The sequence below is a fragment of the Gymnoscopelus braueri genome (assembly GCF_963280865.1).
Source record: "Gymnoscopelus braueri genome assembly, chromosome: 4".
Classification (NCBI taxonomy): domain Eukaryota; kingdom Metazoa; phylum Chordata; class Actinopteri; order Myctophiformes; family Myctophidae; genus Gymnoscopelus; species Gymnoscopelus braueri.
This window is the reverse complement of record NC_137605.1, coordinates 38,596,273-38,618,772: the sequence shown is the minus strand read 5'-3', so window position 1 is coordinate 38,618,772 and position 22,500 is coordinate 38,596,273. Positions and strand designations below refer to the sequence as shown.

General features: G+C 43.3%; 1 protein-coding gene across 3 annotated transcripts in view; it reads right to left on the bottom strand.

The window, feature by feature from the left end:
- The window catches only part of triob (trio Rho guanine nucleotide exchange factor b), a 171,119-nt gene that overhangs the window by 85,224 nt on the left and 63,395 nt on the right, over nt 1-22,500 (bottom strand). For all 3 annotated transcript variants that reach the window (XM_080426596.1, XM_080426598.1, XM_080426597.1), the window contains 9 exons: nt 20,773-20,847; nt 20,011-20,125; nt 17,142-17,334; nt 14,398-14,502; nt 13,215-13,688; nt 10,513-10,635; nt 3,498-3,689; nt 891-1,022; nt 175-405 (listed from right to left, as the gene is read on the bottom strand). In XM_080426596.1, the coding sequence (XP_080282722.1) occupies nt 175-405; nt 891-1,022; nt 3,498-3,689; nt 10,513-10,635; nt 13,215-13,688; nt 14,398-14,502; nt 17,142-17,334; nt 20,011-20,125; nt 20,773-20,847 (1,640 nt within the window). The remainder of the gene's footprint in view (nt 1-174; nt 406-890; nt 1,023-3,497; nt 3,690-10,512; nt 10,636-13,214; nt 13,689-14,397; nt 14,503-17,141; nt 17,335-20,010; nt 20,126-20,772; nt 20,848-22,500) is intronic.

Here is a 22,500-nt window from a genome sequence, read left to right as displayed (position 1 = left end):
GTGAACTGTGTATGTGTGTGTGTGTGTGTGTGTGTGTGTGTGTGTGTGTGTGTGTGTGTGTGTGTGTGTGTGTGTGTGTGTGTGTGTGTGTGTGTGTGTGTGTGTGTGTGTGTGTGTGTGTGTGTGTGTGTGTGTGTGTGCGCTCGCGCGTGCATGTGTGCGTGTGTCATCTACCTGCTGTACATCCTGCTGAAACACACAGAGCTGCAGGCGCTGATGCAGGCGGACCTTGCGATGCTGCCAGATGTTCTCCAGCTGCCTCTGGTGATGCAGCACCTCGTGGATGATGTCCAGCACGTGGTGCACGGCCTTGGAGTAGTTGGCCGATGCCGTCAGTGAGTCAGCACTGCCCGGCGTCAGGGGTCGCTGCAGCTTGTCCAATAGGGACTTGCCGTCCTGGCTTACCTGTTTAGGGTGAAGTGTGGGTTATTTGCATGATTGCATGATTGTATGATTGCATGATTGATCAAATATAATAATAATAATAATAATACATCACACTTATATAGCGCTTTTCACAGTACCCAAAGTCGCTTTACCAGACAAATAAAAGTAAACAACTTTATTAGGAGAGAAATAGATAAAAGGCAAAAAAAAAAATGCAAATTACAAATTACAAATTGATTGATCAATTGATCAATCAATCGATTGATCAATTGATGGATGGATCGATGGGCGGGAGAACGTCAGGGTAGATGGATTGTAGGACAATCCTGGTTAGTTAGTAAAAGTGAACTTTGGATTTTAATTATTCATAAATCTGACGGCCCCTTTATAGGCACTGGGACGTTTTTGTAGAAAATGTGAACATAATCTACGCATGAATCCATATCTTGTGAGCTTGTAGATTGGCTCTTCGCCGTACATAGGATTTAAGTGGTAAAACTGACCTCGGAATATGCAGTGGTGATGTGTTCATACACCCCCTGGTGATGGTGGATGGTGTCTTCCAGGTCCTGCAGCTCAGAAGGCAGCTCTCCCTCACCGCACGCCTTACACCACGGCTCCACGTTACTCATGTACTGCGGAGAGAGATGCATGCGCACACCCACACACACAAAAGCCCAGACAAACACAAACACACACACACACACACACACACACACACACACACACACACACACACACACACACACACACCCTTTCAGTTATGTTGCTGGTACGCTATAATTAGGAATAAATAGCGGGCGTAGAAACATATAGACGTTTAAACATTATACAGTATTATCGGTGGGAGATGTGTGAAAACCAACATCCTGTCCCTCAGCTATTACACCACTCATTTAACCCTTTAAGACCCGAAGCCGATTCTACAAATGTCTTCTAAATCCCAACAGTATTCTGAAAAGCGTATGTTTCCATATCAGTGGTTCTCAAACTTTTTCATGTCAAGGACCCCCGAAATTATATGTATTTGGCCGCCGACCCCCATCTCAAAATGTTTTGGGACCCCCCAGAAGCAAAGATTTGAGTTAAAAATGTTCACTTTAAAACAATATATAGTCCAAGATTTGCACACATTTTCACGATATCTCAAAAATAGCAGATCTACAAGCTCGTAGCGCGGCACTCGGTGCCGCGCTATGAGCTTGTAGATCTGCTATTTTTGAATAGCCAAAAGAGTAAAATAATGCTTTTTAGCTCAAATCAAAAAGTGACACAGATGCGTTCCAGGTCTTAATGGGTTAAATCAATAATAATAATACATCAGAAATATCATGGACAAGTTGCAGGCTAGCGAGTTGGCTAACTAACAGCTGCTTCCCTGTTAGTTTGTCTCATTTCCCGGGGCAACGGAAGTTCACAAAAGTTGGAGTGTCCGAACAGTGGTGTTATTGTTTACAGCCTGAAACGGGCCTACAGTGGGATGTGATTTGGACAGCGTTTACATGACCACCAGAGCAGTTCTGGTCTCATTTCAAAGCTCTACAGTTTCTTGCTTTCTTTCCCCCACCCATTTGCCCTGAGGAAACATCTCCATCATCATAGCAACTGGACCATAGACAGTACTTTTGTTGATTATGTTGTTTTATGTCCCAAACTAGCACACTCATCTCCAGGTTCTCTATATAAAACAGGTCATCTCCCCTGTGTCACTGCAGTGGCTCCATGGAGTTCAACTACAAAGAGCACAGAGAATATGAGGGAGGGAGAGGGAGAGAATATGAGGGAGAGAATGATAGGGAGAGAATGAGAGGGAGAGAATGAGAGGGAGAGAGAGGGAGAGAGAGAATGCTGCACAGAGCTATAAGGGAGGGGGGGGTCTAAAAGTAGAGCAGAGAGTTCTTCGTAGCACTTTGGAAGAAATAATATTTTAAAAAGCAAGTGATTATTCTCCAATGGGAAGAACAGGAGGAGCAGAAGAGCAGAAGTGCGTGCGTGCGTGCGTGCGTGCGTGCGTGCGTGCGTGCGTGCGTGCGTGCGTGCGTGCGTGCGTGCGTGCGTGCGTGCGTGCGTGCGTGCGTGCGTGCGTGCGTGCGTGCGTGCGTGCGTGCGTGCGTGCGTGCGTGCGTGCGTGCGTGCGTGCGTGCGTGCGTGCGTGCGTGCGTGCGTGCGTGTGTGCGTGCGTTAGTCAACAGAATGGCCCATCAGTCTGTATTTACCTGAGCATTACCAGTAAGCCTAACTCAAACAGACAAACAGTGTTGATAAAGCATCAAGCGGAGACTGTTTGTGGTCAAACCTAGTGAGAAACAAAACCTAGGTCTCTAGGCCTGCCTGCAAATATGGATCACATATAATATACAAAAGGCAGATGGCTTGAATTGCTTGCTTGGTGCTCAGTCAGTCTGGATACCCCTCTCTCCATCTCTATCGCTCTCTGTCTCTTTCCCTCTCTATCACCTTCTGTCTTTCTCCCTCTCTCTTTTATATATCTCTCTCTGTTTGTTACTCACTCCTTCTGTGCAAAACAGTTGGGAAGCATACATTTGCATTCCAGTACATCTAGCATTAAACATCATCCACATATAAATGAAATAAGAACAAAGTAGTCATCCAGAATTTATCGGACAGGTGCAGTGTCTAAGATTATTCAAGTGCTAATTCATAATAGACACAGGTTTCATTTGCAACCCCAAAGCACTTTATCATGCCACACTGCCACTGACGTAATAAACGTAATTATTCCCGTTTACCAATGCTGCCACTGATGTAAAAAACGTATTTTATTTTTTTCAAAAAAAGAAAATATATATACGATGTATGATTTTTCGAAGATCTAGACTCCCATCCACTTCCTTTTTAACTTAAAAATTCTGTATCTCGGCTCCTGAGTACTTTTTTTTTTCAATGAAAAATCTCTGGCAGTGGGCAAACGCGGCCAGCAATTGTGGCAGTGAATGAGTAAAGCTGACAGACCAATGAGGTTGACTACATGATGACAATTTATTTATTTCATTTCTTTACTGCTTCAAATCTCCAGTGGTGTGTGTTTACTTAAGTACAGTACTTGAGTACATGTACTCAAGTCAAGACAAGAGTTCTGTGCACAGTACCTGGTCTGCTTTCTGGTGGAAGGTGGCGGACATCTCCAGCAGTGTGCTTCGCTCATCCAGCGCTGCAGCAAAGGCCTTCCACTCCGCCTCCAGCTGACCTGAGATCTGCTGGATCTGCTGAGAGGCGTAGTGCCCGGACTCCAACAGGCGGTTCCCCACTGACATGATGCGGTTGATGTTCACATACACATTCTGTATGGGACAAAGACAGGTAGGTACAATGTACACGTTAAGGCAGTGGTTCTCAAACTTTTTCATGTCAAGGACCCCCAAGTTGACACTTATTAGCCCGCGGACCCCCATTTGAAAAGATATGCCAGGGACCCCCATAAGAGAAGATTTTTACGGCTCTAGCAGTGATTTTCAACCATTTTAATTTCAAGGACCCCCACTTTGACATGCATTGGGCTACGGACCAACATTTAATGGCATTTATATCTCTGGGACTCCAATTTATATTGTAAAATCAATGTTAATTTAACTCTGAGAGTGTGCAAATGGAACCAAATGGACCCTAACGGGTCCATTTGGTTCCATTTGCACACTCTCAGAGTTACAGACCCATAAGGGTCCATTTGGTTCCAAACTATCCATCATTTAGCTGGGGACCCCCTGAAACTCCCTCAAGGACCCCACTTTGAGAACCAAGGCGTTAAGGAATGGTTGATAGAGATGCAGCCAGGGGCTATATAGCCTGGGACCAAACTGACGTCATAGTTCGATGTGGTGCGGGTTTCCCATCACCCCCGGGTATGAGGTACGAGCAAAATTGCTGCCATATGATTCTGATGTTTACATAACAGTACAAGTACTCACCAAGAGCTTATAGGTGAAAATACAGAACAGGTGTGTTTCCTCTAATTGCCTGATCAGCTACAATCAAGTAAGTGCTGCTATTTCCACTCATTTGGTGGATTGTTTAAAAAGAAAAATACAGAACATACGTACAGCAGGCTTTACAGACCAATAAAACTGTTCAGTAGTGTGCAGTGCCGGCTTAATGGAAGGGCTTAAGGTGCTGCAGCACAGGGCACCAACCTTGGGAGGGGCACCAGACGGCTGGGAGAAAGTGAAAGAACACTCAACTATTGCCGAAGAGCACCGAAATCTAGAAGCAACGGCTGCTGAAGGAGCACTAAAACTGTGAAACGCGCTGGTGAAGCATCAATTTCACGCCAAAAGGCTCAACATTCAGATGACAGGCTTATGTTTTACAAAGACACGAAAGGTTGAGAGATTTTAGAGATCGATAAAAGCTAATGGCCGGCTCCATCTCTCTGTCGCTTTACGACTGCCTCGCACACACACACACACACACACACACACACACACACACACACACACACGCACAAAAATGGACATTAAATAGTCATTCTGCTTGTTGGGGAAGGCACACCCCCGAATAATAGAAACAAACCCATTCCCCTCTCTGTGTTTCAGTCGTTTTATATATGGACTCCAAGCTGTTTTGTGTAGATAGCCACGGATCAGCAAACACTAATTAATGACTGTGTTAACAGCCTGTTATTATTCTATTCAATTACTGCGCTCCAGGAGCCCATTATGGCTCTTTGTTGGTGTGTCCACATGAAGATGGGATGCTAAGCTTACAGTACACTAGCTACAGGTCTGCAGAAGTGGTGGGCTTTTTTTTGCTAGGTTGTTCTAGCGACCTGTAGTAATGAAAGTGTTCCTAGGAACATTACACAGTGAGACCCCAGGCCCCAGATCATGTTTGTTGGATTTAAACCTAAACCTTAATCCAAACATTCAGTGTTGACTTTTCTAACTACTTGAACACCATTGCTTATATTTTCAATACATCAATGTTTTCATCCACGTTAGACACAACGAAATATAATATGCCATATTTTATATTTTGTTATGTCTCACTTGGAAAGGCAGTCAGTGAGTCCAATTTCTCTCAAATAAACAGCGGTGGGCACGGTATGTTATACGACACACACACACACACACACACACACACACACACACACACACACACACACACACACACACACACACACACACACACACACACACACACACACACACACACACACACACACAGGGCAGGGGCAGAAGCAGGGCTGACCTCCTATCCTGTTCTGGGTCTGAAAGCTTCTCCTCCATCTGTGGCACATTATGAATTAGAATAAATAGCAGAGGCTACTATGACTTCCTCCTGTGAGAACATTCTAGGTGGTACATGTTTAATCTAAAACTGATGAAGAGAGAGAGAGAGAGAGAGAGAGAGAGAGAGAGAGAGAGAGAGAGAGAGAGAGAGAGAGAGAGAGAGAGAGAGAGAGAGAGAGAGAGAGAGAGAGAGAGAGAGAGCTTGAACTCCAGAGTGGAAACAGATACCAAGAAAAGACCTCTACACCATTCACTGTAGGATCACATTACAACATGAAAGCCTCTCTATATGCTGCAGCACACTGCAACGGACCATCACAATCTACACATTCACAAAGTACAGCCTCCTGTTCTACCTCCTCTAAAACTAGCACTATTACAATGCGTCCTCTAGGGGTCTAGGGAGGAATGAAAAACAGTTGTGCACTTTGTTGAAAGCTTGACTCATTCCTACACTATGTGGATGATTCTCAAATGTACTAAAGGACTAAACTAATTGAATCTTGTTAAGGGCAACTCTTGAGTTACAAAATGCAGTTCCAGAGTGCTTCCTCTAGGGGGCATAACACCCAAACGACTCCATCTTTTGAATTATGCATAGCAACTTATCAATTACATAATCAAACAAAGTCACCGACACCGTTCTCCGATTTCAACCCCATCTTCGACCCCTCAGCAGAATTTTGCATATTAATGAAATACAGAGAAAAAAAAGAGCACGTTTATACTACCACGATAAGATACCCTCTACTGATGTTGCATATGGTGACATCAAAGAACATACACCATCTGTGTAGACACACTCTCACCCTCCCACACACATGCCACCACATACACACACACACATGCAACCCGACTCCACCCGACATCCACCATGTAAACACGCTGTCCAGCTAGCAAAAACATTGTCATGAGCCTGACACTATGTATTTCCAGCCAGTCATGCAGGCAACAGGAAGGGGAAACAGCGTATCCTGTGGAAGAATGGGCGGAGGGAGCAGCCGTCCCCTCTGTATACCCAACTCTGTGTTTTCGTGTGTGTGTGTGTGTGTGTGTGTGTGTGTGTGTGTGTGTGTGTGTGTGTGTGTGTGTGTGTGTGTGTGTGTGTGTGTGTGTGTGTGTGTGTGTGTGTGTGTGTGTGTGTGTGCGTGTGTGTGCGTGCGTGTGTGCGTGTGTGTGTGTGTGTGTGTGTTCACACTGTGCCCCCTCTCTCTATTTTACACCACTGTTGGCTCAGGGATTAGTGGTCCCTCGACGTCCCCAAAAGCTGATACAACTAACAGTAGCTAAAGGCGGTGGCCTATCCTGTCCCCTTTGTCCAGGGGTGACAGGGTACCGAGTTACAATCGTCTCATTGGTTGCCCAAACAGAGACACGTACAGCACACCCCTGTGGTCCAATACATCCCTTTTTCATACTTCAACTCAACTTGTTCTATCAGGATCAAAGCATTATTTACAACAAGGAAATGCCAGGAGAAGGGAACGTCTTAGCCACAAATCAAGGGCAAGTGTGATAAACTGGGTTTAAGCTGCAAATGTGTCTCTCTTCAGAGACGGCATTCTTCACAGTCAAATAATGAAGAGGTCTATTTTTTCCACCGTAGTGAAAATTCCTCAGCTGTTAACACTCTTAATATGTCACGGGCGTGCCGTTATCACAAGGTCCATCAATGGGGTGATGGCAGCTAGTCATGAACAATTATGCCTGTGGTGGGACTATGCGGTGTGAGTGACCGTTTGACCCCGGCCACTGTACTATTTCAAGCGCCGGCGGAGGTTCGTGAGGTTATAGCGGCTAGCGCACGAGACGCAGGCTATACTGAACGTTGTAGCTAGCTAGCGCCGCTGTTCCTAGTGCTGTAATTAACCCATTAAGACCTGAGACCCATCCTACAAAATGTCTTCTAAATCTTGCTGTCAGTGGTTCTCAAACTTTTCCATGTCAAGGACCTCCCAAAATTACATGTATTTGGTCGCGGACCCACATCTCAAAATATTTTGTTCCAGGGACCCCCAGAAGCAAAGATTTGAGTTACAAATGTTAAAAAAAAACATATATTTCAAAGATTTAAAAAAAAAATCACGATTTTTCAGAAATAGCAGATCTACAAGCTCGTAGCGCGGCACTTATGAGCTTGTACAGTATATCTGCTATTTTTGAATAGCCAAAGAAATCTAAAATGACACAGATGCGTTTCCGGTCTAAATGGGTTAAAGACCTCAACAAGGAAGGAAAACATGGGAGGGAGGAGAAAGTATAAGGAAAGGAAGAAAGAAAAAAACAACAACAAACAGAGACTCTTGTCACAAAGATATACTCAGATCAAGATGATAAATGAAAAGTCAGTGAAATCCAAAAATAAACACCAAAAGCCCAGCCCCCACCAGCACAGGTGCCATCATACACACTTCCTGTAGGCCTATGCTGGCTGGCTGGCTCACTGTGGGCACACAGCGGCCTCATTTTCCCCTGCCAGGTCACGTGGCCCCCAGAGATGAAATGGGAGGTGGCAAAGCAGCAGCACAGGGTGACGGAAAGGACAGACAGAGACACTGGAGGGAGTGTTGATAGGTGTCATCCCAGGGTCAACAAACCGTGTTTGCAAACACTTTTTTAAGATGTATTTATCACATCAGGGCTGTTATGTATGTATTAAAGGGATAGTTCACCCACAAAATTACTTATTTTCTATCGATTAGTCCCCCCATGGAGACTTGAATTCATGGATTTTTGTCGCATTCCTAAGCCAATCATTTTATGACCAGCGGACCGGTAGGCAGCGGTTCCGGTAAGAGACACAAAGGAGAGTCTTTGTGTCTCCTAACGGAACCGCTGCCGGTCATCAAATTATTGGCTTAGGAATGCGACAAAACTAAAATATATCCATGAATTCAAGTCTCCATAGGGTGACTAATCGATTTTTGTTTTTGGGTGAACTATCCCTTTAAGTAGTATGCTGTATTGGCCTGTGACAATCGGACATTGGATTGAGTAGACATTCAGCACATCATGGAAACATGCAAGTGCAATGTGCAACATGCAATGTAAGTGCATGGTACTCACATCTAAAGATGTAACTGTACTGATGTTACTGCTAAAGGTCTTCACACAAAACAGGGGCATCGTGAATGAAGAATATGAAAATGTCAAATACTCGCTGGATTTATATAGTTGATGCATCATTCATACAGGTTGATGCCTTTATTCACAGCGTGGAAGCTCAGAAAAACAGACCTCGTTCCAAATAAAAATGATGTTGCTTTATTGCAGAGTAATATTTGTGTTGTGTGAATGTACAGCAGTTGTAAAAAATATATTTGCAGTTTAATTAACCCTTTAAGACCGGGAGAAGCATCTGCGTCATTTTTTTATTTGACCTAAAAAGCAAGCTCATAAGACCTACAAATCTGCAATTTTTTAATTTTTTTGAAAATGTGTGCAAATCTTTTAATATACCGTATATATTTTTATATATAAAGCGGACATTTTTTAACTCAAATCTTTGCTTCTGGGGGTCCTTGACATGAAAAAGATTGAGCACCACTGATATAGAAACATACGTTTTTCAGAATACTGTTGGGATTTAGGAGACATTTTGTAGAATCGGCTTCAGGTCTTAATGGGTTAATCCCATGAAAAAACAATGCCCCTGTTGTTCAAGGTATTTACAATATTAGGCATTTGCAATATTCGTTTTTTTTTATAGCCTATGAAGAGCAGAAGGGGCATTCAGGCATTTGTGATATTCGTTTTTTTTTAAATATTTTATATTATAGCTTATAAAGAAGGGGAAGAGAGAAGAGCCCAAAGGCTCTCTGGGAAAAGCATTGAGGAAGTTGAAAAAGAGCGTGGAGGGGTAAGGCTGCAGGTGATGAGATGAGATACGACGGGACGGGAGGGGAGCGAGGGGGCCGCGTGTGCATGGTGGCAGGGTGACAGACACAACCGCAGTGTTGGGAGTGTTGATCGAGGGGTTAGCAGAGTGTGTCACATATACAGTTAACCCATTTAGACCTGAGGCCGATTCTACAAATGTCTTCTAAATCAAATCCTAACAGCTTTCTGAAACACTTCTGTTGCTCTAATATCAGTGGCTCTCAAACTTTTTGTATGTATTTGGACCCCCATCTCAAAATATTTAGTTCCAGGGACCCCCAGAAGCAAAGATTTGAGTTACAAAATAATGTTCGCTTTGAAAAATATATATTCAAAGACTTGCACACATTTTCAAGATTTTCCCAAAAATAGCAGATATACAAGCTCATAGCGCTATGAGCTTGTATATCTGCTATTTTTGAATAGCCCAAAGCATAAAATAATGGTTAAAGTGGTTAAAATCTAAAATGACAGATGCTTTCCCGGTCTTAATGGGTTAAATGAGAGTGTACAAATGGAGCCTTTACCCATTTGTGAGTCCAAATGAGTCCAAATTTGGACTCATTTGATTTTACAGTGTATAGGTGTGCAAAAGTCCACGGCCGAAACTTGGCAAAGCACTGAGGGCAGATCGGGGCTAACTAAGGGCGATAATATTGCAGAACAGAAAGTTGAGGTAATATAATAATGCCAGGGTTCTGGGCTGGCCTATAGGGGGCAGAGCAGCACGAAAAAAAAACACATGGTGCAGTGTGGAACCCACGAGGAGGCTGCTGCAAAGCGATGACAGGAGCAGGGCGGCGATATGGGTCAGTTACGGGGCATAACGGCTCAGAGAGACACAGCAGCATCATGACCGAGCAGGACAGGGCGGAGGAGAAAGCGGAGGAGAAAGTGATTCGATACGCAGCGGCGAACAACGAACTGAATAAACCAAAAGGGTAAACACACAGCAGGTCAGCATTGTAAGGGCGACGTTAATAAAGAGACGGTGTCCCACCATGCAGTTCATAGCGAAGTGGTTGTGCTGGGTCTGCAGCTCCGTGGCGTGCTGGTGGTTCCCTCCGATCTCCGTGTAGCTGGTCAGGAAAAGCCCCTTGTTGTGCATGATCCAGTCAAACATCTACAAAACAGATCAGTGGGAGAATGTACAAGCATTAGAATGGGAACGTATAGCAGCTACACACGGCCACCCAGAGAGAGAGAGAGAGAGAGAGAGAGAGAGAGAGAGAGAGAGAGAGAGAGAGAGAGAGAGAGAGAGAGAATGACAGGTTTAGGAAGACAGTTAATAGCCTACAGTACCCACAACACCGCAGAAAAAGCATCCCACACACAGTCAGCCAGATGTTCAGCCCCCAGGAGTGTTGTTAGGTTCCAGTGAAATTAGATATTGCATCAATCTATGCAGTAGCACAATGCAAAATTGAAACAAACAAAAAAAGACAAATGACTCTAGCTTCTGTTAAAGACAAACATTATCTGTAGATGCAGTGAGTACCAAACCACTTTCAGATGAATGTATAGCAGTGTTTATCTTCAGGGATTGAAGACTACAGTACATTATCGAAGTAATGCAGATATTTCACTTCCAGATATAATACTCTGTAAAAAGAGTGTTAATTTAACTCTGAGAGTGTACAAATGTAACCTCTCATTTTGATCCATTTGTACACTCTGGGAGTTACGAATGGATAAATTAACACAATTATTTTACTGTGTAGAGATGAACACTGCTAAAACGCTACCATCAACCATTGCTTCAGGTTTTTCTTTTTTTTTTCTTGTTTTATTATAAAAGATTTGATGTTTCCCAGTACTTGATATGATGGTCAGGGCACTGAATTTATATACGTTATATAGGTTTACCTTATAAGTTATCCAGTTGAATAGGATTAGCCCATGTGACTATAGAACTAGCAATTAACTTTCTCCGGCATGCGGCCATATTGATTAGTGACAAATGACAAAGGAAATGAATTCCATGTGTGTCAAGGTAGGGTTTTGTTGCTTTTACTCATCCTCCAGGCTGCCATTAAAAGCCACATACAGCTTACTGGGAAAGTGGATGAAAACACAGCTGTTACTACACATTTTTTTTAAAGCTGCTATCCGTAAGATCCGTGCAGGTCTCCCGCACAAGCGCCAACATTTCTACCGTTGAGAGGAGACAGACATCCCATCTGTTCAGGGGAGATATTACACTTTGAGCTTCATGCAATATGTCTTGTCAATATCAACCCTAGTGGTCCTTTAACTATAACCGTCCAAGGAATCTACATTTAGGAGACTACCTCAAGCCACCACAGATTATGGATTAAAAGTTATGGATTGCAGCTTTAAACGGGGGCCTGTGAACACTTGGTGGTTGAAAATTCATATTTGAAAGTATGTTGAATCCCCTGAAATCCCCTTCTCTCACACAGCAGTGAAAAGAAGAGAGAGCATGGCTGCTTGGTGTTTGTAATTAGCTTAAAGCCCTCATCAGTCATCTGTGTGCTCATGTCCCTGGGCAAGTCCTTTGCTAGTCCCTCTCTAATGAGTCTAATGAGTAGGAACAACAATAAAAGGACATCGCTGCGTGTGTGTGTGTGTGTGTGTGTGTGTGTGTGTGTGTGTGTGTGTGTGTGTGTGTGTTGTGTGTGTGTGTGTGTGGTGTGTGTGTGTGTGTGCGTGCGTGCGCGCGTGCGTGCGTGTGCGTGTGTGTGTGTGTGTGTGTGTGTGTGTATAATTAGAGATCTGACTGACTGTCAAACAGCAGGCCTCTCCATCTGCCTCTGGCTAGATAATGTTCTTACAACTATATTCACTAGCTCCAGAAACATACAGTGGGAACACACACACACACACACACACACACACACACACACACACACACACACACACACACACACACACACACACACACACACACACACACGCACACACACACACACACACGCACGCACACAATCTAAACTTGCCTTATGCGATGCCTTATAAAATCTGACGTGACTTGCCTTATCATGCAAGAGATGCAATCCGCAAATGAAAAGCCAACACGCACAACAATCCAATGCTAGATTAATTTCAAAGCCTTAGGTTAAGTATGCATGCATGCAAGCATGTTAGAAAACATGTGCAGTAAAATGCTGTACATTTATCAACAAATGTAGTACATTTTGCCAATTACTCATACAAATTTAAGTCAGACTTTAAAGGTAGGGTAAGTGATATTTTTTGGTTAAAACAAAAAGTATTTTGTTCAAAGCACTATATTCTGATAGTAATCATTGCTATAGAGTGTTTGTTCAGTAACAGGAGTCTCCCCGTCTCTCCAGCTCTTTAATAAACAGAAAATACATTTTCCGGTAGGTGTCAAAATCTCAGCCAATCAGGAGAAAGAACCAATTTTTAAGCTTCATTTTTATAGTGTTCCAGTTCCAATTTTGCCTGCTCATTTCTTAGTGTCATCAATTCCAATTTCACTTGTTTAATCTATATCCTGATTGAGTTCTCGATCCTGATTGGATAAAATTGGAAATGAAACTGAAACTGAAACGAAAATGCATTTTCTGTTTTATAAAGAGCTGGAGAGACGAGGAGACTCCTTTTACTGAACAAACACTCTATAGCAATGAGTACTATCACAATGTAGAGCTATTTAACATTTATTTTAACCAAAGAAAATGAGAGCAGCTAAAACCAGAGGAACATTTCTGTCACCTTCTCGGCATCCTGTTCGAACAGCCTCAGCTGAAAGCACTGGTCCAGCTTCAGCTTCCTCATGTGCCACAGCTGCTGCAGATGCTGGCGCGTCCCGTGCAGCTTGTCCAACAGGCCCGTCACTTTGGCCACCAGGTTGTGGGCGTCGGCGTGCGCGGCGTGGAACCCGTGGTGGTGGTGGTCGTTGGAGTCGCCGCTCGCTCCGACGCCGCGGTTGCCGTAGCCGCCCCCGTCCCCCCCTCCTCCGGCGGTCTGCGCCTGCAGCCGCTGCAGCAGCCGCCGCCCCTGGGCGTCCAGCTCCTCCACGGAGGCCTTGGTGGCTCGCTTCTTCAGCGTCGCGTGTTCCTCCATGAGCCGCCGCGCCCCTTCCAGGTCGCGCGGGAGGTCCCGCTGGGACAGGGTCTCCTGGAGCTCCTCCAGGCGGGACAGAGCCCGCGCCGCGTCCCCGGCGAAGGTTTCGAAGGAGAGACGCACCTGGAGAAGTGGAGTTTTTTTTTTAAGAACATAGGTGCACACAGTGATATCCTCAGCAGTGGTGGAAAAAGTACTCAAATGTTTTACTTAAGTAAAAGTATCAATACTGCAATGTAGACGAACTCTGTTACAAGTAAAAGTCCGGAATTCAATATTTACTTACTAATTTAATTCAAAATGTTTGATATGTTTGATACCAAAAGGTTTGACACCAAACTCACAACGTGTTGCGATGCGACGCGTTGTGAGCTTGTAGATCGGCTATTTTCAAATAGCCTAGGTATAAAACAGGGCTAAAGTGGTTAATCTATGTTTTATAATGTAATACTTTATATCTACATACCGTAGTAACTAGTAACTTCAGTTTTCAAATAATTGTAGTGGAGTAAAAGTACAATATTTGCCTCTGAGATGTAGTGGAGTAGAAGTAAAAGTATAGACAATTGGAAATGCTCCAGTAAAGTAAAAGTACCTCAAAATTGTACTTAAGTACATTACTTAAGTAAATGTACTTAGTTACTTTACACCACTGATCCTCAGTGTTCGTTTACCTAAAAACTAAATCTGACCCAAATGGAAGGATTTTACTGTGTGCTTCGTCTACTGTCTAAAAACAGAAACCCTCCAAAAAATGTAGAACAAGGTGAAAAGAAAAGAAAGGAAACGAAAGGGAAAAAATGACATTAAATTAAAAAAAAGAGAGGCCCACCTCAATCCATTCATCATGGTTGTACTCCAGGCTGCCCTCAAAGTCAGCCGTCAGCTGTGAGGGGTCCACCACCTTGGACAGACCCTCCAGAGAAACCATCACCGTCTGGTGGAGAGACGGAGACGACAAACAGACAAGAGGGAAAGAAGGAAAGAGGGAGGCAGAGAACGAGAATAAGAGAATCATTATCATCAATCATCATCAGCTTCATCATCATTGTCAGCACCATCATCGCGTTACAAACCAATCAAATCTCTAGTTGTGAAAATATAGTGTAATATATAATAATATCTCCCACGGCCTCCATCCTTAAACCTAGATTACGAAGGGAATGTGCAAAGCCATCGGTTGCCCGTGGTCCACTGTTTAGATGGGTGGGGTGGGAAAAAAAAAAACATTCCAGACATTTGTGTTATCATTAATAAGACAGAATACACATGGATTTAAGCCCCCCAGGAACCAGGAGCAGAACTTGCTGAGGTTCCACATTAGCACAGCAGCACACACAAACAATACACCTCAAGAGGTGACTCAATTAACCTTCACTTCAATAAATTAAAATGTAAATAGAACCGGCAGATGCGATTAAACATTGATTCCCAATTATTTCTTAACAGGCGTATTAGACAATGGAATTAAAACACTTATTTTTTTCAATATATGAACCAGACGATCCATTTCCTGAACTTATTGGATTACGAATTAATATTGAATTGATCCTAGTGAGATGAAAAATGATGAACCATGTCCCTGTGTCCTGGTTTCTACGGGAGCCGGCCAACAACTTTAACCCTTTTTGAACCAGGTTGTCTATAAGAGCAATACACACGTAGAGGCTTGGCAAGTACTTGCAGGGAGAGAGTGGACACCTACATACATTATCCCATTCAATCCGGGAACGCATACTCTGTCATTTTAGATTTCTTTGGCTATTGAAAAATAGCAGATATACAAGCTCATAGCGCGGCACCGGGTGCCGCGCTATGAGCTTGTAGATCTGCTATTTTTTAGGGAAGAAATCGTGAAAATGTGTGCAAATCTTTTAACTCAAATCTTTGCTCCCTGGAACAAAATATTTTGAGATGGGGGTCTGTGGCCAAATACATATCATTTTGGGGGTCGTCCTTGACATGGAAAAGTTTGAGAACCACTGATATTATAGCAACATACTGTATGTTTTTTTGTTTTTTTTTTACCTTTAAAAAGATTGTAGAATCGCCCAGAAGCAAAGATTTGAGTTAAAAATGTTTGCTTTAAAAACTATATATTCAAAGATTTGCCCAAAGTTTCAAGATTAAAAAAAAATAGCAGATCTACAAGCTCGTAGCGCGGCACACGGTGCCGAGCTTGTATATCTGCCAAAGTATAAAATAATGGTTAAAGTGGTTACACAGATGCGTTCCCAGTTTTAATGGGTTATTATTACTCACACCTGGGAGCTGCCCAGTCAACCCACAGTTTTGCGTCGGTTGCAACCGAGCAGCTCCATTGGAGAAGTTGGCACATTTCAATGGTGGATGCTGAGGGAGGGGAAAGCAGTTATCTCCCTCTACCAGTTCTTTCCCACACAGCCTAGGGACTCAAACAGAGAACCCCCCTGATCCCCATCACTGCTCACTCATGTACAAAATGATTGGTCATCACAAGGATCCAAGCGGCCAGTCTTAATCCAACTCTCTCCTGAAAAGAAACACTCTGTGGTGTCCTATATATAAATCCTGTTTCCATAGTAACCGGGTCAGTACTAAATATACCAGCACCACATGCTCACACGGGACAGAACACTTCCACTGTCATCGAGTGGCAGTCCAATTAAAGCCACTAAATTAGGCCTTAATGGCTCATATAAACTAACTTCAATTTAAAAGACAAATATGTAGCATCACTCTAAGAATTCACGGAATCTCTGTCTTTCCCTCTGTCTATGTCTTTCGCATATCTTAAGATCTGCTCATCAAGGGCTTGCAGTGTCGAGTGTGAACTTGGTCCCATGAGCAGTTCACGACACTGTGGTTCTCCACAATACTGCAAACAGCCATACCGTGGTTCTTGCAGTGTTGTCACTGCAAAAATAGCAGATCTACAAGCTCACAGCGCAGAGCGTTGTGAGCTTGTAGGTTGATAAGTAATGTATTCATGCATTTCTGCCTTTATTTGATGAATAAACCGGGAACTCGTTGTCAGGCATCAGAGTGTGTGGTATGCACCTAACCATTTATCAGGTCGTCCAGATCGGCTATTTTCAGGGAGATTTGGTGTAGAGGATCTACTATAGTATAGAGCCCTGGGGGAACCCCGGTCAACTAATTATAAAGGTTTAAGTGGTTAACGGCAATGCCTAGAAGAGGCATTGCACTAGTGCTAACAATGAACAAAAGAGTCACTCCTATTTTATGTCAGTCCCTCATGCCATAAACAGTTAAACTGTCCGCTTATTTTGGAAACACATTTTTTACACTAAACTACTGGTCTCGCAAAATGAGTGTTCTAGCTAAGACTGGCACACTGAGAGACAATCTGATGGATTACTCTATGTGTGACAACCACATCAAACCAAGTTATAAATAAAGTCAAGTAGTAGAATTTAGCATTTAACACATGCTGTTATCTAGTGCCAATGAATCCCACAATGGCGTGCTGCCTGTTCACAACTAAGGGCCAAGCACAACAAGTTCAATGCTGCAGATGAGAAAAGAGAGTGTTATTGTTTATGAGAAGTACAATAATAGAGCGCTGACACCCACCTCAAATTCAAACTTGGAGCTGCCGAAGTTGGTCCTCTGTTTCTGCCAGAAGTTGTCCGGTTTGATGATGAGAGCGACGTGGATACAAGAGGGAAACGACTCCTGGAGGATCTTCAGCAGCGGTTTGATGCTGTCCCACTTAGAACCGCGCATGTCCACGATGACTGTGAAGCCATGCCTGGCCACCTCCTCACTGAAACACACACATAAACAAAGAGATCAGCCAACAATAAAAGCTAAGCACATAATCTAGCTTTAGCTAATGGACACATGAAATGATATACGGACAGATGGAAAATGGTGTGGAATGAAAACACTGAATGAAATGTAAACAAATGGAAGATATGATATTAACAAAGGTATAACATTAGTTAGGCATAAACAAATGGAAATATGAAATGATAAATCTCACTGACAGTGAGGTTAAAAAGAAAACCTTCAGTGTTTCAACAACAAGCCTGATGCAAGAGAGATCCCTTCAAGCTACTGAATGATGAATACATCTCTGCTTGTGTAGCATAATCAGAGAAAACAGGGGAACACTATTAGCCTTTGGAGAAGAAAAAGTCAAGTGAAGAGAAGCAAAGAGAACGAATTTCAAATGAAAATACGCCATAGCATACAAATCCCCTCGGTAGAGCACCTGGGGCGGAATAAAAGAAGAGTTAAACATTTAAGCACCGAAATGTCCTCCATTGCTTACCAGGAGTCGTGGCGCTGTTTAAGTCCATAAAAGGTTATTTCTCAGTGTTAAAGGCTTTAATCTCAGTGTCTAGCTAGCAGACAGAAACAGGCACGGGCCCTCCTGCACTAACTCACTCTGACCTCACTCTCTGGAAACACACTGGCAGCCAAATGGCTAGAGAGAGAGAGAGAGAGAGAGAGAGAGAGAGAGAGAGAGAGAGAGAGAGAGAGAGAGAGAGAGAGAGAGAGAGAGAGAGAGAGAGATTCAAACAGCAGAGAGATTCAAAAAGAAAAAGAGGGAGGGGGCGGGTGGCAGAAAGAGTGAGCAAGTGAAAGAGAGCAGAGAAAGAAAGAGAATGAGAGAAAATTTGGGGAAAAGGGAGGAAATAGAAGAATAGAAGATTCTTTCCTTCTCAGCTCAAAAAACATTCAGACACCTTAAGACGTTCTTTATCCTTCCTGATGGAGAAGATTCAAAGGCATTTAACCTCACCTCTATGTCTCAACGCATCAAACGATTTGAGGTCTTCCACAACCACAACTCACCAGACTGTGTACTCAACATTGTGACAATTTAACTACGTAATCAAGACCAACAGAGGTACCTTACAAACAAACAAAAAACCTTCATGTAGTGAAATACAAGAGACAACAAAACAGCCTCCAACAAACTACAAACGAACTAGCCAGCCAGCGTGACCCACAACAGGTCTGTCTGAAGCTATCTGTAAAATGAGTGGCTTGGGTGGCCTGGGAAATTGAACTTCGCAAACTGAAACAAAACAGAGTAAAGCACAACAAAACACAACACGAAAAGCTAGTAACTGTTTTGCTAACTGTCAACCTCTAGCCTGGAGGCTATAGGAGTGAAAGAGTGAAAAGCCTGAAGCTTAACATTATACAGAGGACAGGGAATACTTTACTCCATGCCACTTAAGCACAACAATGTATACTTCATCACACCATGAATAGCGAAACATCTTTTGAAAAGATTTTCAAAATGTTCATCTATAGTGACATCTATCATGCCAAAATAGGGAAGCCAGGATGAAAGTGGTTAACACTATGTCACATACATAACTGACCCACTCTCTCTAACAGCATGCCATCACAAGTGGTCAGACAGAGAGAGAAGCTTAGCTAACTAACCTGCACACATAGGGTGATGGCTTGTCCAAAAGTGTGGGATGGATGGAAACGTGTGCCGAGTGTGAGAAAGAGAGAGGTTGAACCTTCACAGAGAATGCTAAATTAAACCATCATGGCGCTAATCCATAGCCCCAGGCAGGTCCCGCTTCAGATATGGGGAACCTTATTCCAGTCTCCCCCCTTTGAAGGCCAAGCCAGGTGGGACAGTTTGAGATAAAGGAAAAGTGGATGGGATTGGAAAGTAGTGTGGATAATGCCAGTGGTTGAGGATTGTGTGTGTGTGTGTGTGTGTGTGTGTGTGTGTGTGTGTGTGTGTGTGTGTGTGTGTGTGTGTGTGTGTGTGTGTGTGTGTGTGTGTGTGTGTGTGTGTGTGTGTGTGTGTGTGTGTGTGTGTGTGTGTGTGTGTGTGTGTGTGCATGTGTGTGTGTGTGTGTGTGTGTGTGTGTGTGTTTATGTAACTATTTCTAATAGCCAAGTGCCAGTCTCTTGGAAGTTAGTAACAGGTACTGTAGTTCTACATTCTTAGTCCTTTGTTGTGCAGCTGTTTCATAGTTATTACCAGCATGCAAAGCACGCTGGTCTAAGAAGAGACTGAGTCTAGGACACTTTATAGACACTTTATAGACACTTTTTCATCATTGGCTGCCCTTTAAGCCAATGGGGATACTTTCCCATACTCTGAACTCCCAAGCTATGGTACTAGACACGCCTCTCGCCTCTATGGCAGTGTTGCCAGATTCTGCGAGAGAAATAAGCAACAGGTCTAAGCCAATGGGGAGCCACTAGCAGTGTTGCCAGATTCTGTGAGACAAATCAGAGAAAACAGATAGCAAGCTGGTATACATGACTGAGTCATGTCTTGTTTTTACATTTGTAAACCTTTTTCAAATGTATCTTTTGTTTTGAAACCATTTTCGTGTATGTGATGCTGTCTGCGTGTGTGTGCGTGTGCGTGTGCGTGTGCGTGTGCGTGTGCGTGTGTGTGTGTGTGTGTGTGTGCGCGCGTGTGTGTGTGTATTCAGGTGCACTACCTTACCTGGGGACTGTAGCGAGGTAAGCTATGAGTCTGCGTAAGTCCTCGGGTCGTATTCTGTCATGGTTGCTCCGTGCCGGAAAGGTGAGAACTGGACCTCCCCGTCTGTCTCTACCACCTGGAACCAAATGCCACCACGAGAGAAACATTCTTAACCAAATCTCACAGTTTCACATTTTACATGCTTTCAGACTGTAGGGTTGTTTTGCTTGGGACAAATGAAAGGACACTGCCGATTGCCAGAGTTTGTGGAACTTTTTTGATGTCCAAAATTGAGACCGAAGCAGCACAGGATCCTAGCAACATAGTTATGTTGACAGTTGACAAGCTTTTTTTCCATTTCTTTGTGTTTTTTGACCCAATTCATATACCCAATTCCCCCATGTGTACAGATATCACTGCAAACCCCTACTGTTTGGTCTGGGAATTGTCTCCTCCGATACACATGGAATCACCAGCCACTTCTTTTCACCAGACAGTGAGGAGCTTCACTGGGACAGAGTAATGTGTGCAGATGAGGAACACACAAATCCCTCCCAGTCATGTTCCCCTGCTGAACGAGCGCCCCAGCCAACCTGTAGGAGTTGCTATTGCATCGATAGAACGCCCTGCCAATGCCGGGGGAATCGAACTGCAGCCTCCACAGTGGTGGGCAGGCACTTTACCCTTGCGCCATCCATACAGCTATGCTAAAGAAATTATTCTATCCATTAAAATGTTTCCACAGTCACTTCACAGGGTGGGATGAAAGGTGTCTTATTGTACCTGAAAGAAAGGCGACTTTCTCTTTGAGGATGGGAAGAACATCAATGGCCTTCATGTCTTCATTGCGATGAAACCCTGAAACAGAGACACACAGAGAGGTTAGATTGTAAGTCATGAAATCCTGAGTCACAGATGATGTACAGACCGAAACAACAGAGACAACACAATGACCATTATTAGGTAACTAGAGAACATGAATTGTAGAGCCAAATATGAAGCCTATCCTCCACTGTCACTGCTTCCAATGTTATTACTGGGAAATGCTGAAAGTTGAAATACTGCTATGCAAGCTCTCAAACTTTTGTTGTATGCCTTCAATATCATTCAATATCAGTGCAGTGCCTGAATTACAGACATTATAGAATGCACTGTAAGTGAGCTAAGACTACAGTAAAACCTCCAGGAGCCATTTCCAACATTTCTATAAATGCTGCACTTTCCTCAAGTCCTGTTATTATAGCTTCATGTAGATGTAGCTATTTGTTTATCTTTAACTCACCTTGCTAGCATCTGCTTTGTATCTATGTATTTGTGTCAGCCAGTGATTGGAAATTGCTATTGCATTGTACTATTTAACTTTCTAGCAAGGGTTTTTGAATATGGAGTCCATAGAGGCTATAGTGTAATGTAGCACATACAAGCTGTGCATGCAAGGACTGAACAACTAATACAATAAATGAGAATCTTTTACCTAATTTCAAATGAAATGTCTATGGTTGACACACTGACAAATCCATAGATCAAATGCTCTGCTATAGTTCAAATTAACCAAAGCTAAACCTTTCTCTACTGAAGCCTGGCTTGTTTCCACAACAAAGCTTTCTCTGAAAAGGGAACCATACTTTTGCCATGATGAAAGTGACAGCGAACCTGTAGCTTGATGGAGCAGTAACATACTTAGGCACTGAGCTGATTATCATCAGAGTCATCAGCCATTGTAAATCATACAGACCCAGTGTAAAACTTCTCATCTCAAGAGATTCGGAGCCAACAGTCACAACTACCTACTTAAGACCTAATTAACCGTTGAAAACAGACACAACCCTGTAGGGTGGCTGTAGCTGAGTGGGTAGAAAGGCTGTCTGTGAGGGAATCAGAAGATCGCTGGTTTGACCCAGTCTACCTGAGCAAGACACTTAACCCTGAAAAGCTCCCCATGTGTTCACCTTAACGATCTGAGCATATGGATGAATGCAGAAAAGTAATGTCCCCCTCCCCGGGGACCAGTAAATACTCACTTTCTGTTTCTAATAAAACCAGATTAAAACCAGATTACTACAATTGAATCTTTCCTGTCAGTTGTCATTATAACACAGCAGAAGAATTCTAAAGAGTTCTAAATGGACCCTTCACTTGAGTGTCCAAATTGACCCTTAAAATTTAGTTCCATGGATACTCTCTCAGAGTTATGGGGGGGGGGGGGGGCGTGAGAAGAACCACTGGTGTACATATGATTCAAGGTTATCTTTCATTGTCTTGTCTGGTCTGCTGGTGTTAACTCCTTTCCCCGCCTCCTCACCAGATGGTACATATAGTTACAGGGTCCCCACACATTTTTAGCAATGAATTTCCAAAACTTTTCCAGAATATTTAGCCCAATTTCCAGGCCTATATAACAATCATTCAGCGCAATAATGTGTCTCTTACTCCTATGTAGAATGCCCAAAGATAGGCAGTGTAGCAAAAATAAAGCATAGAATATAGAATAGTACAATTTCATTCAAAATT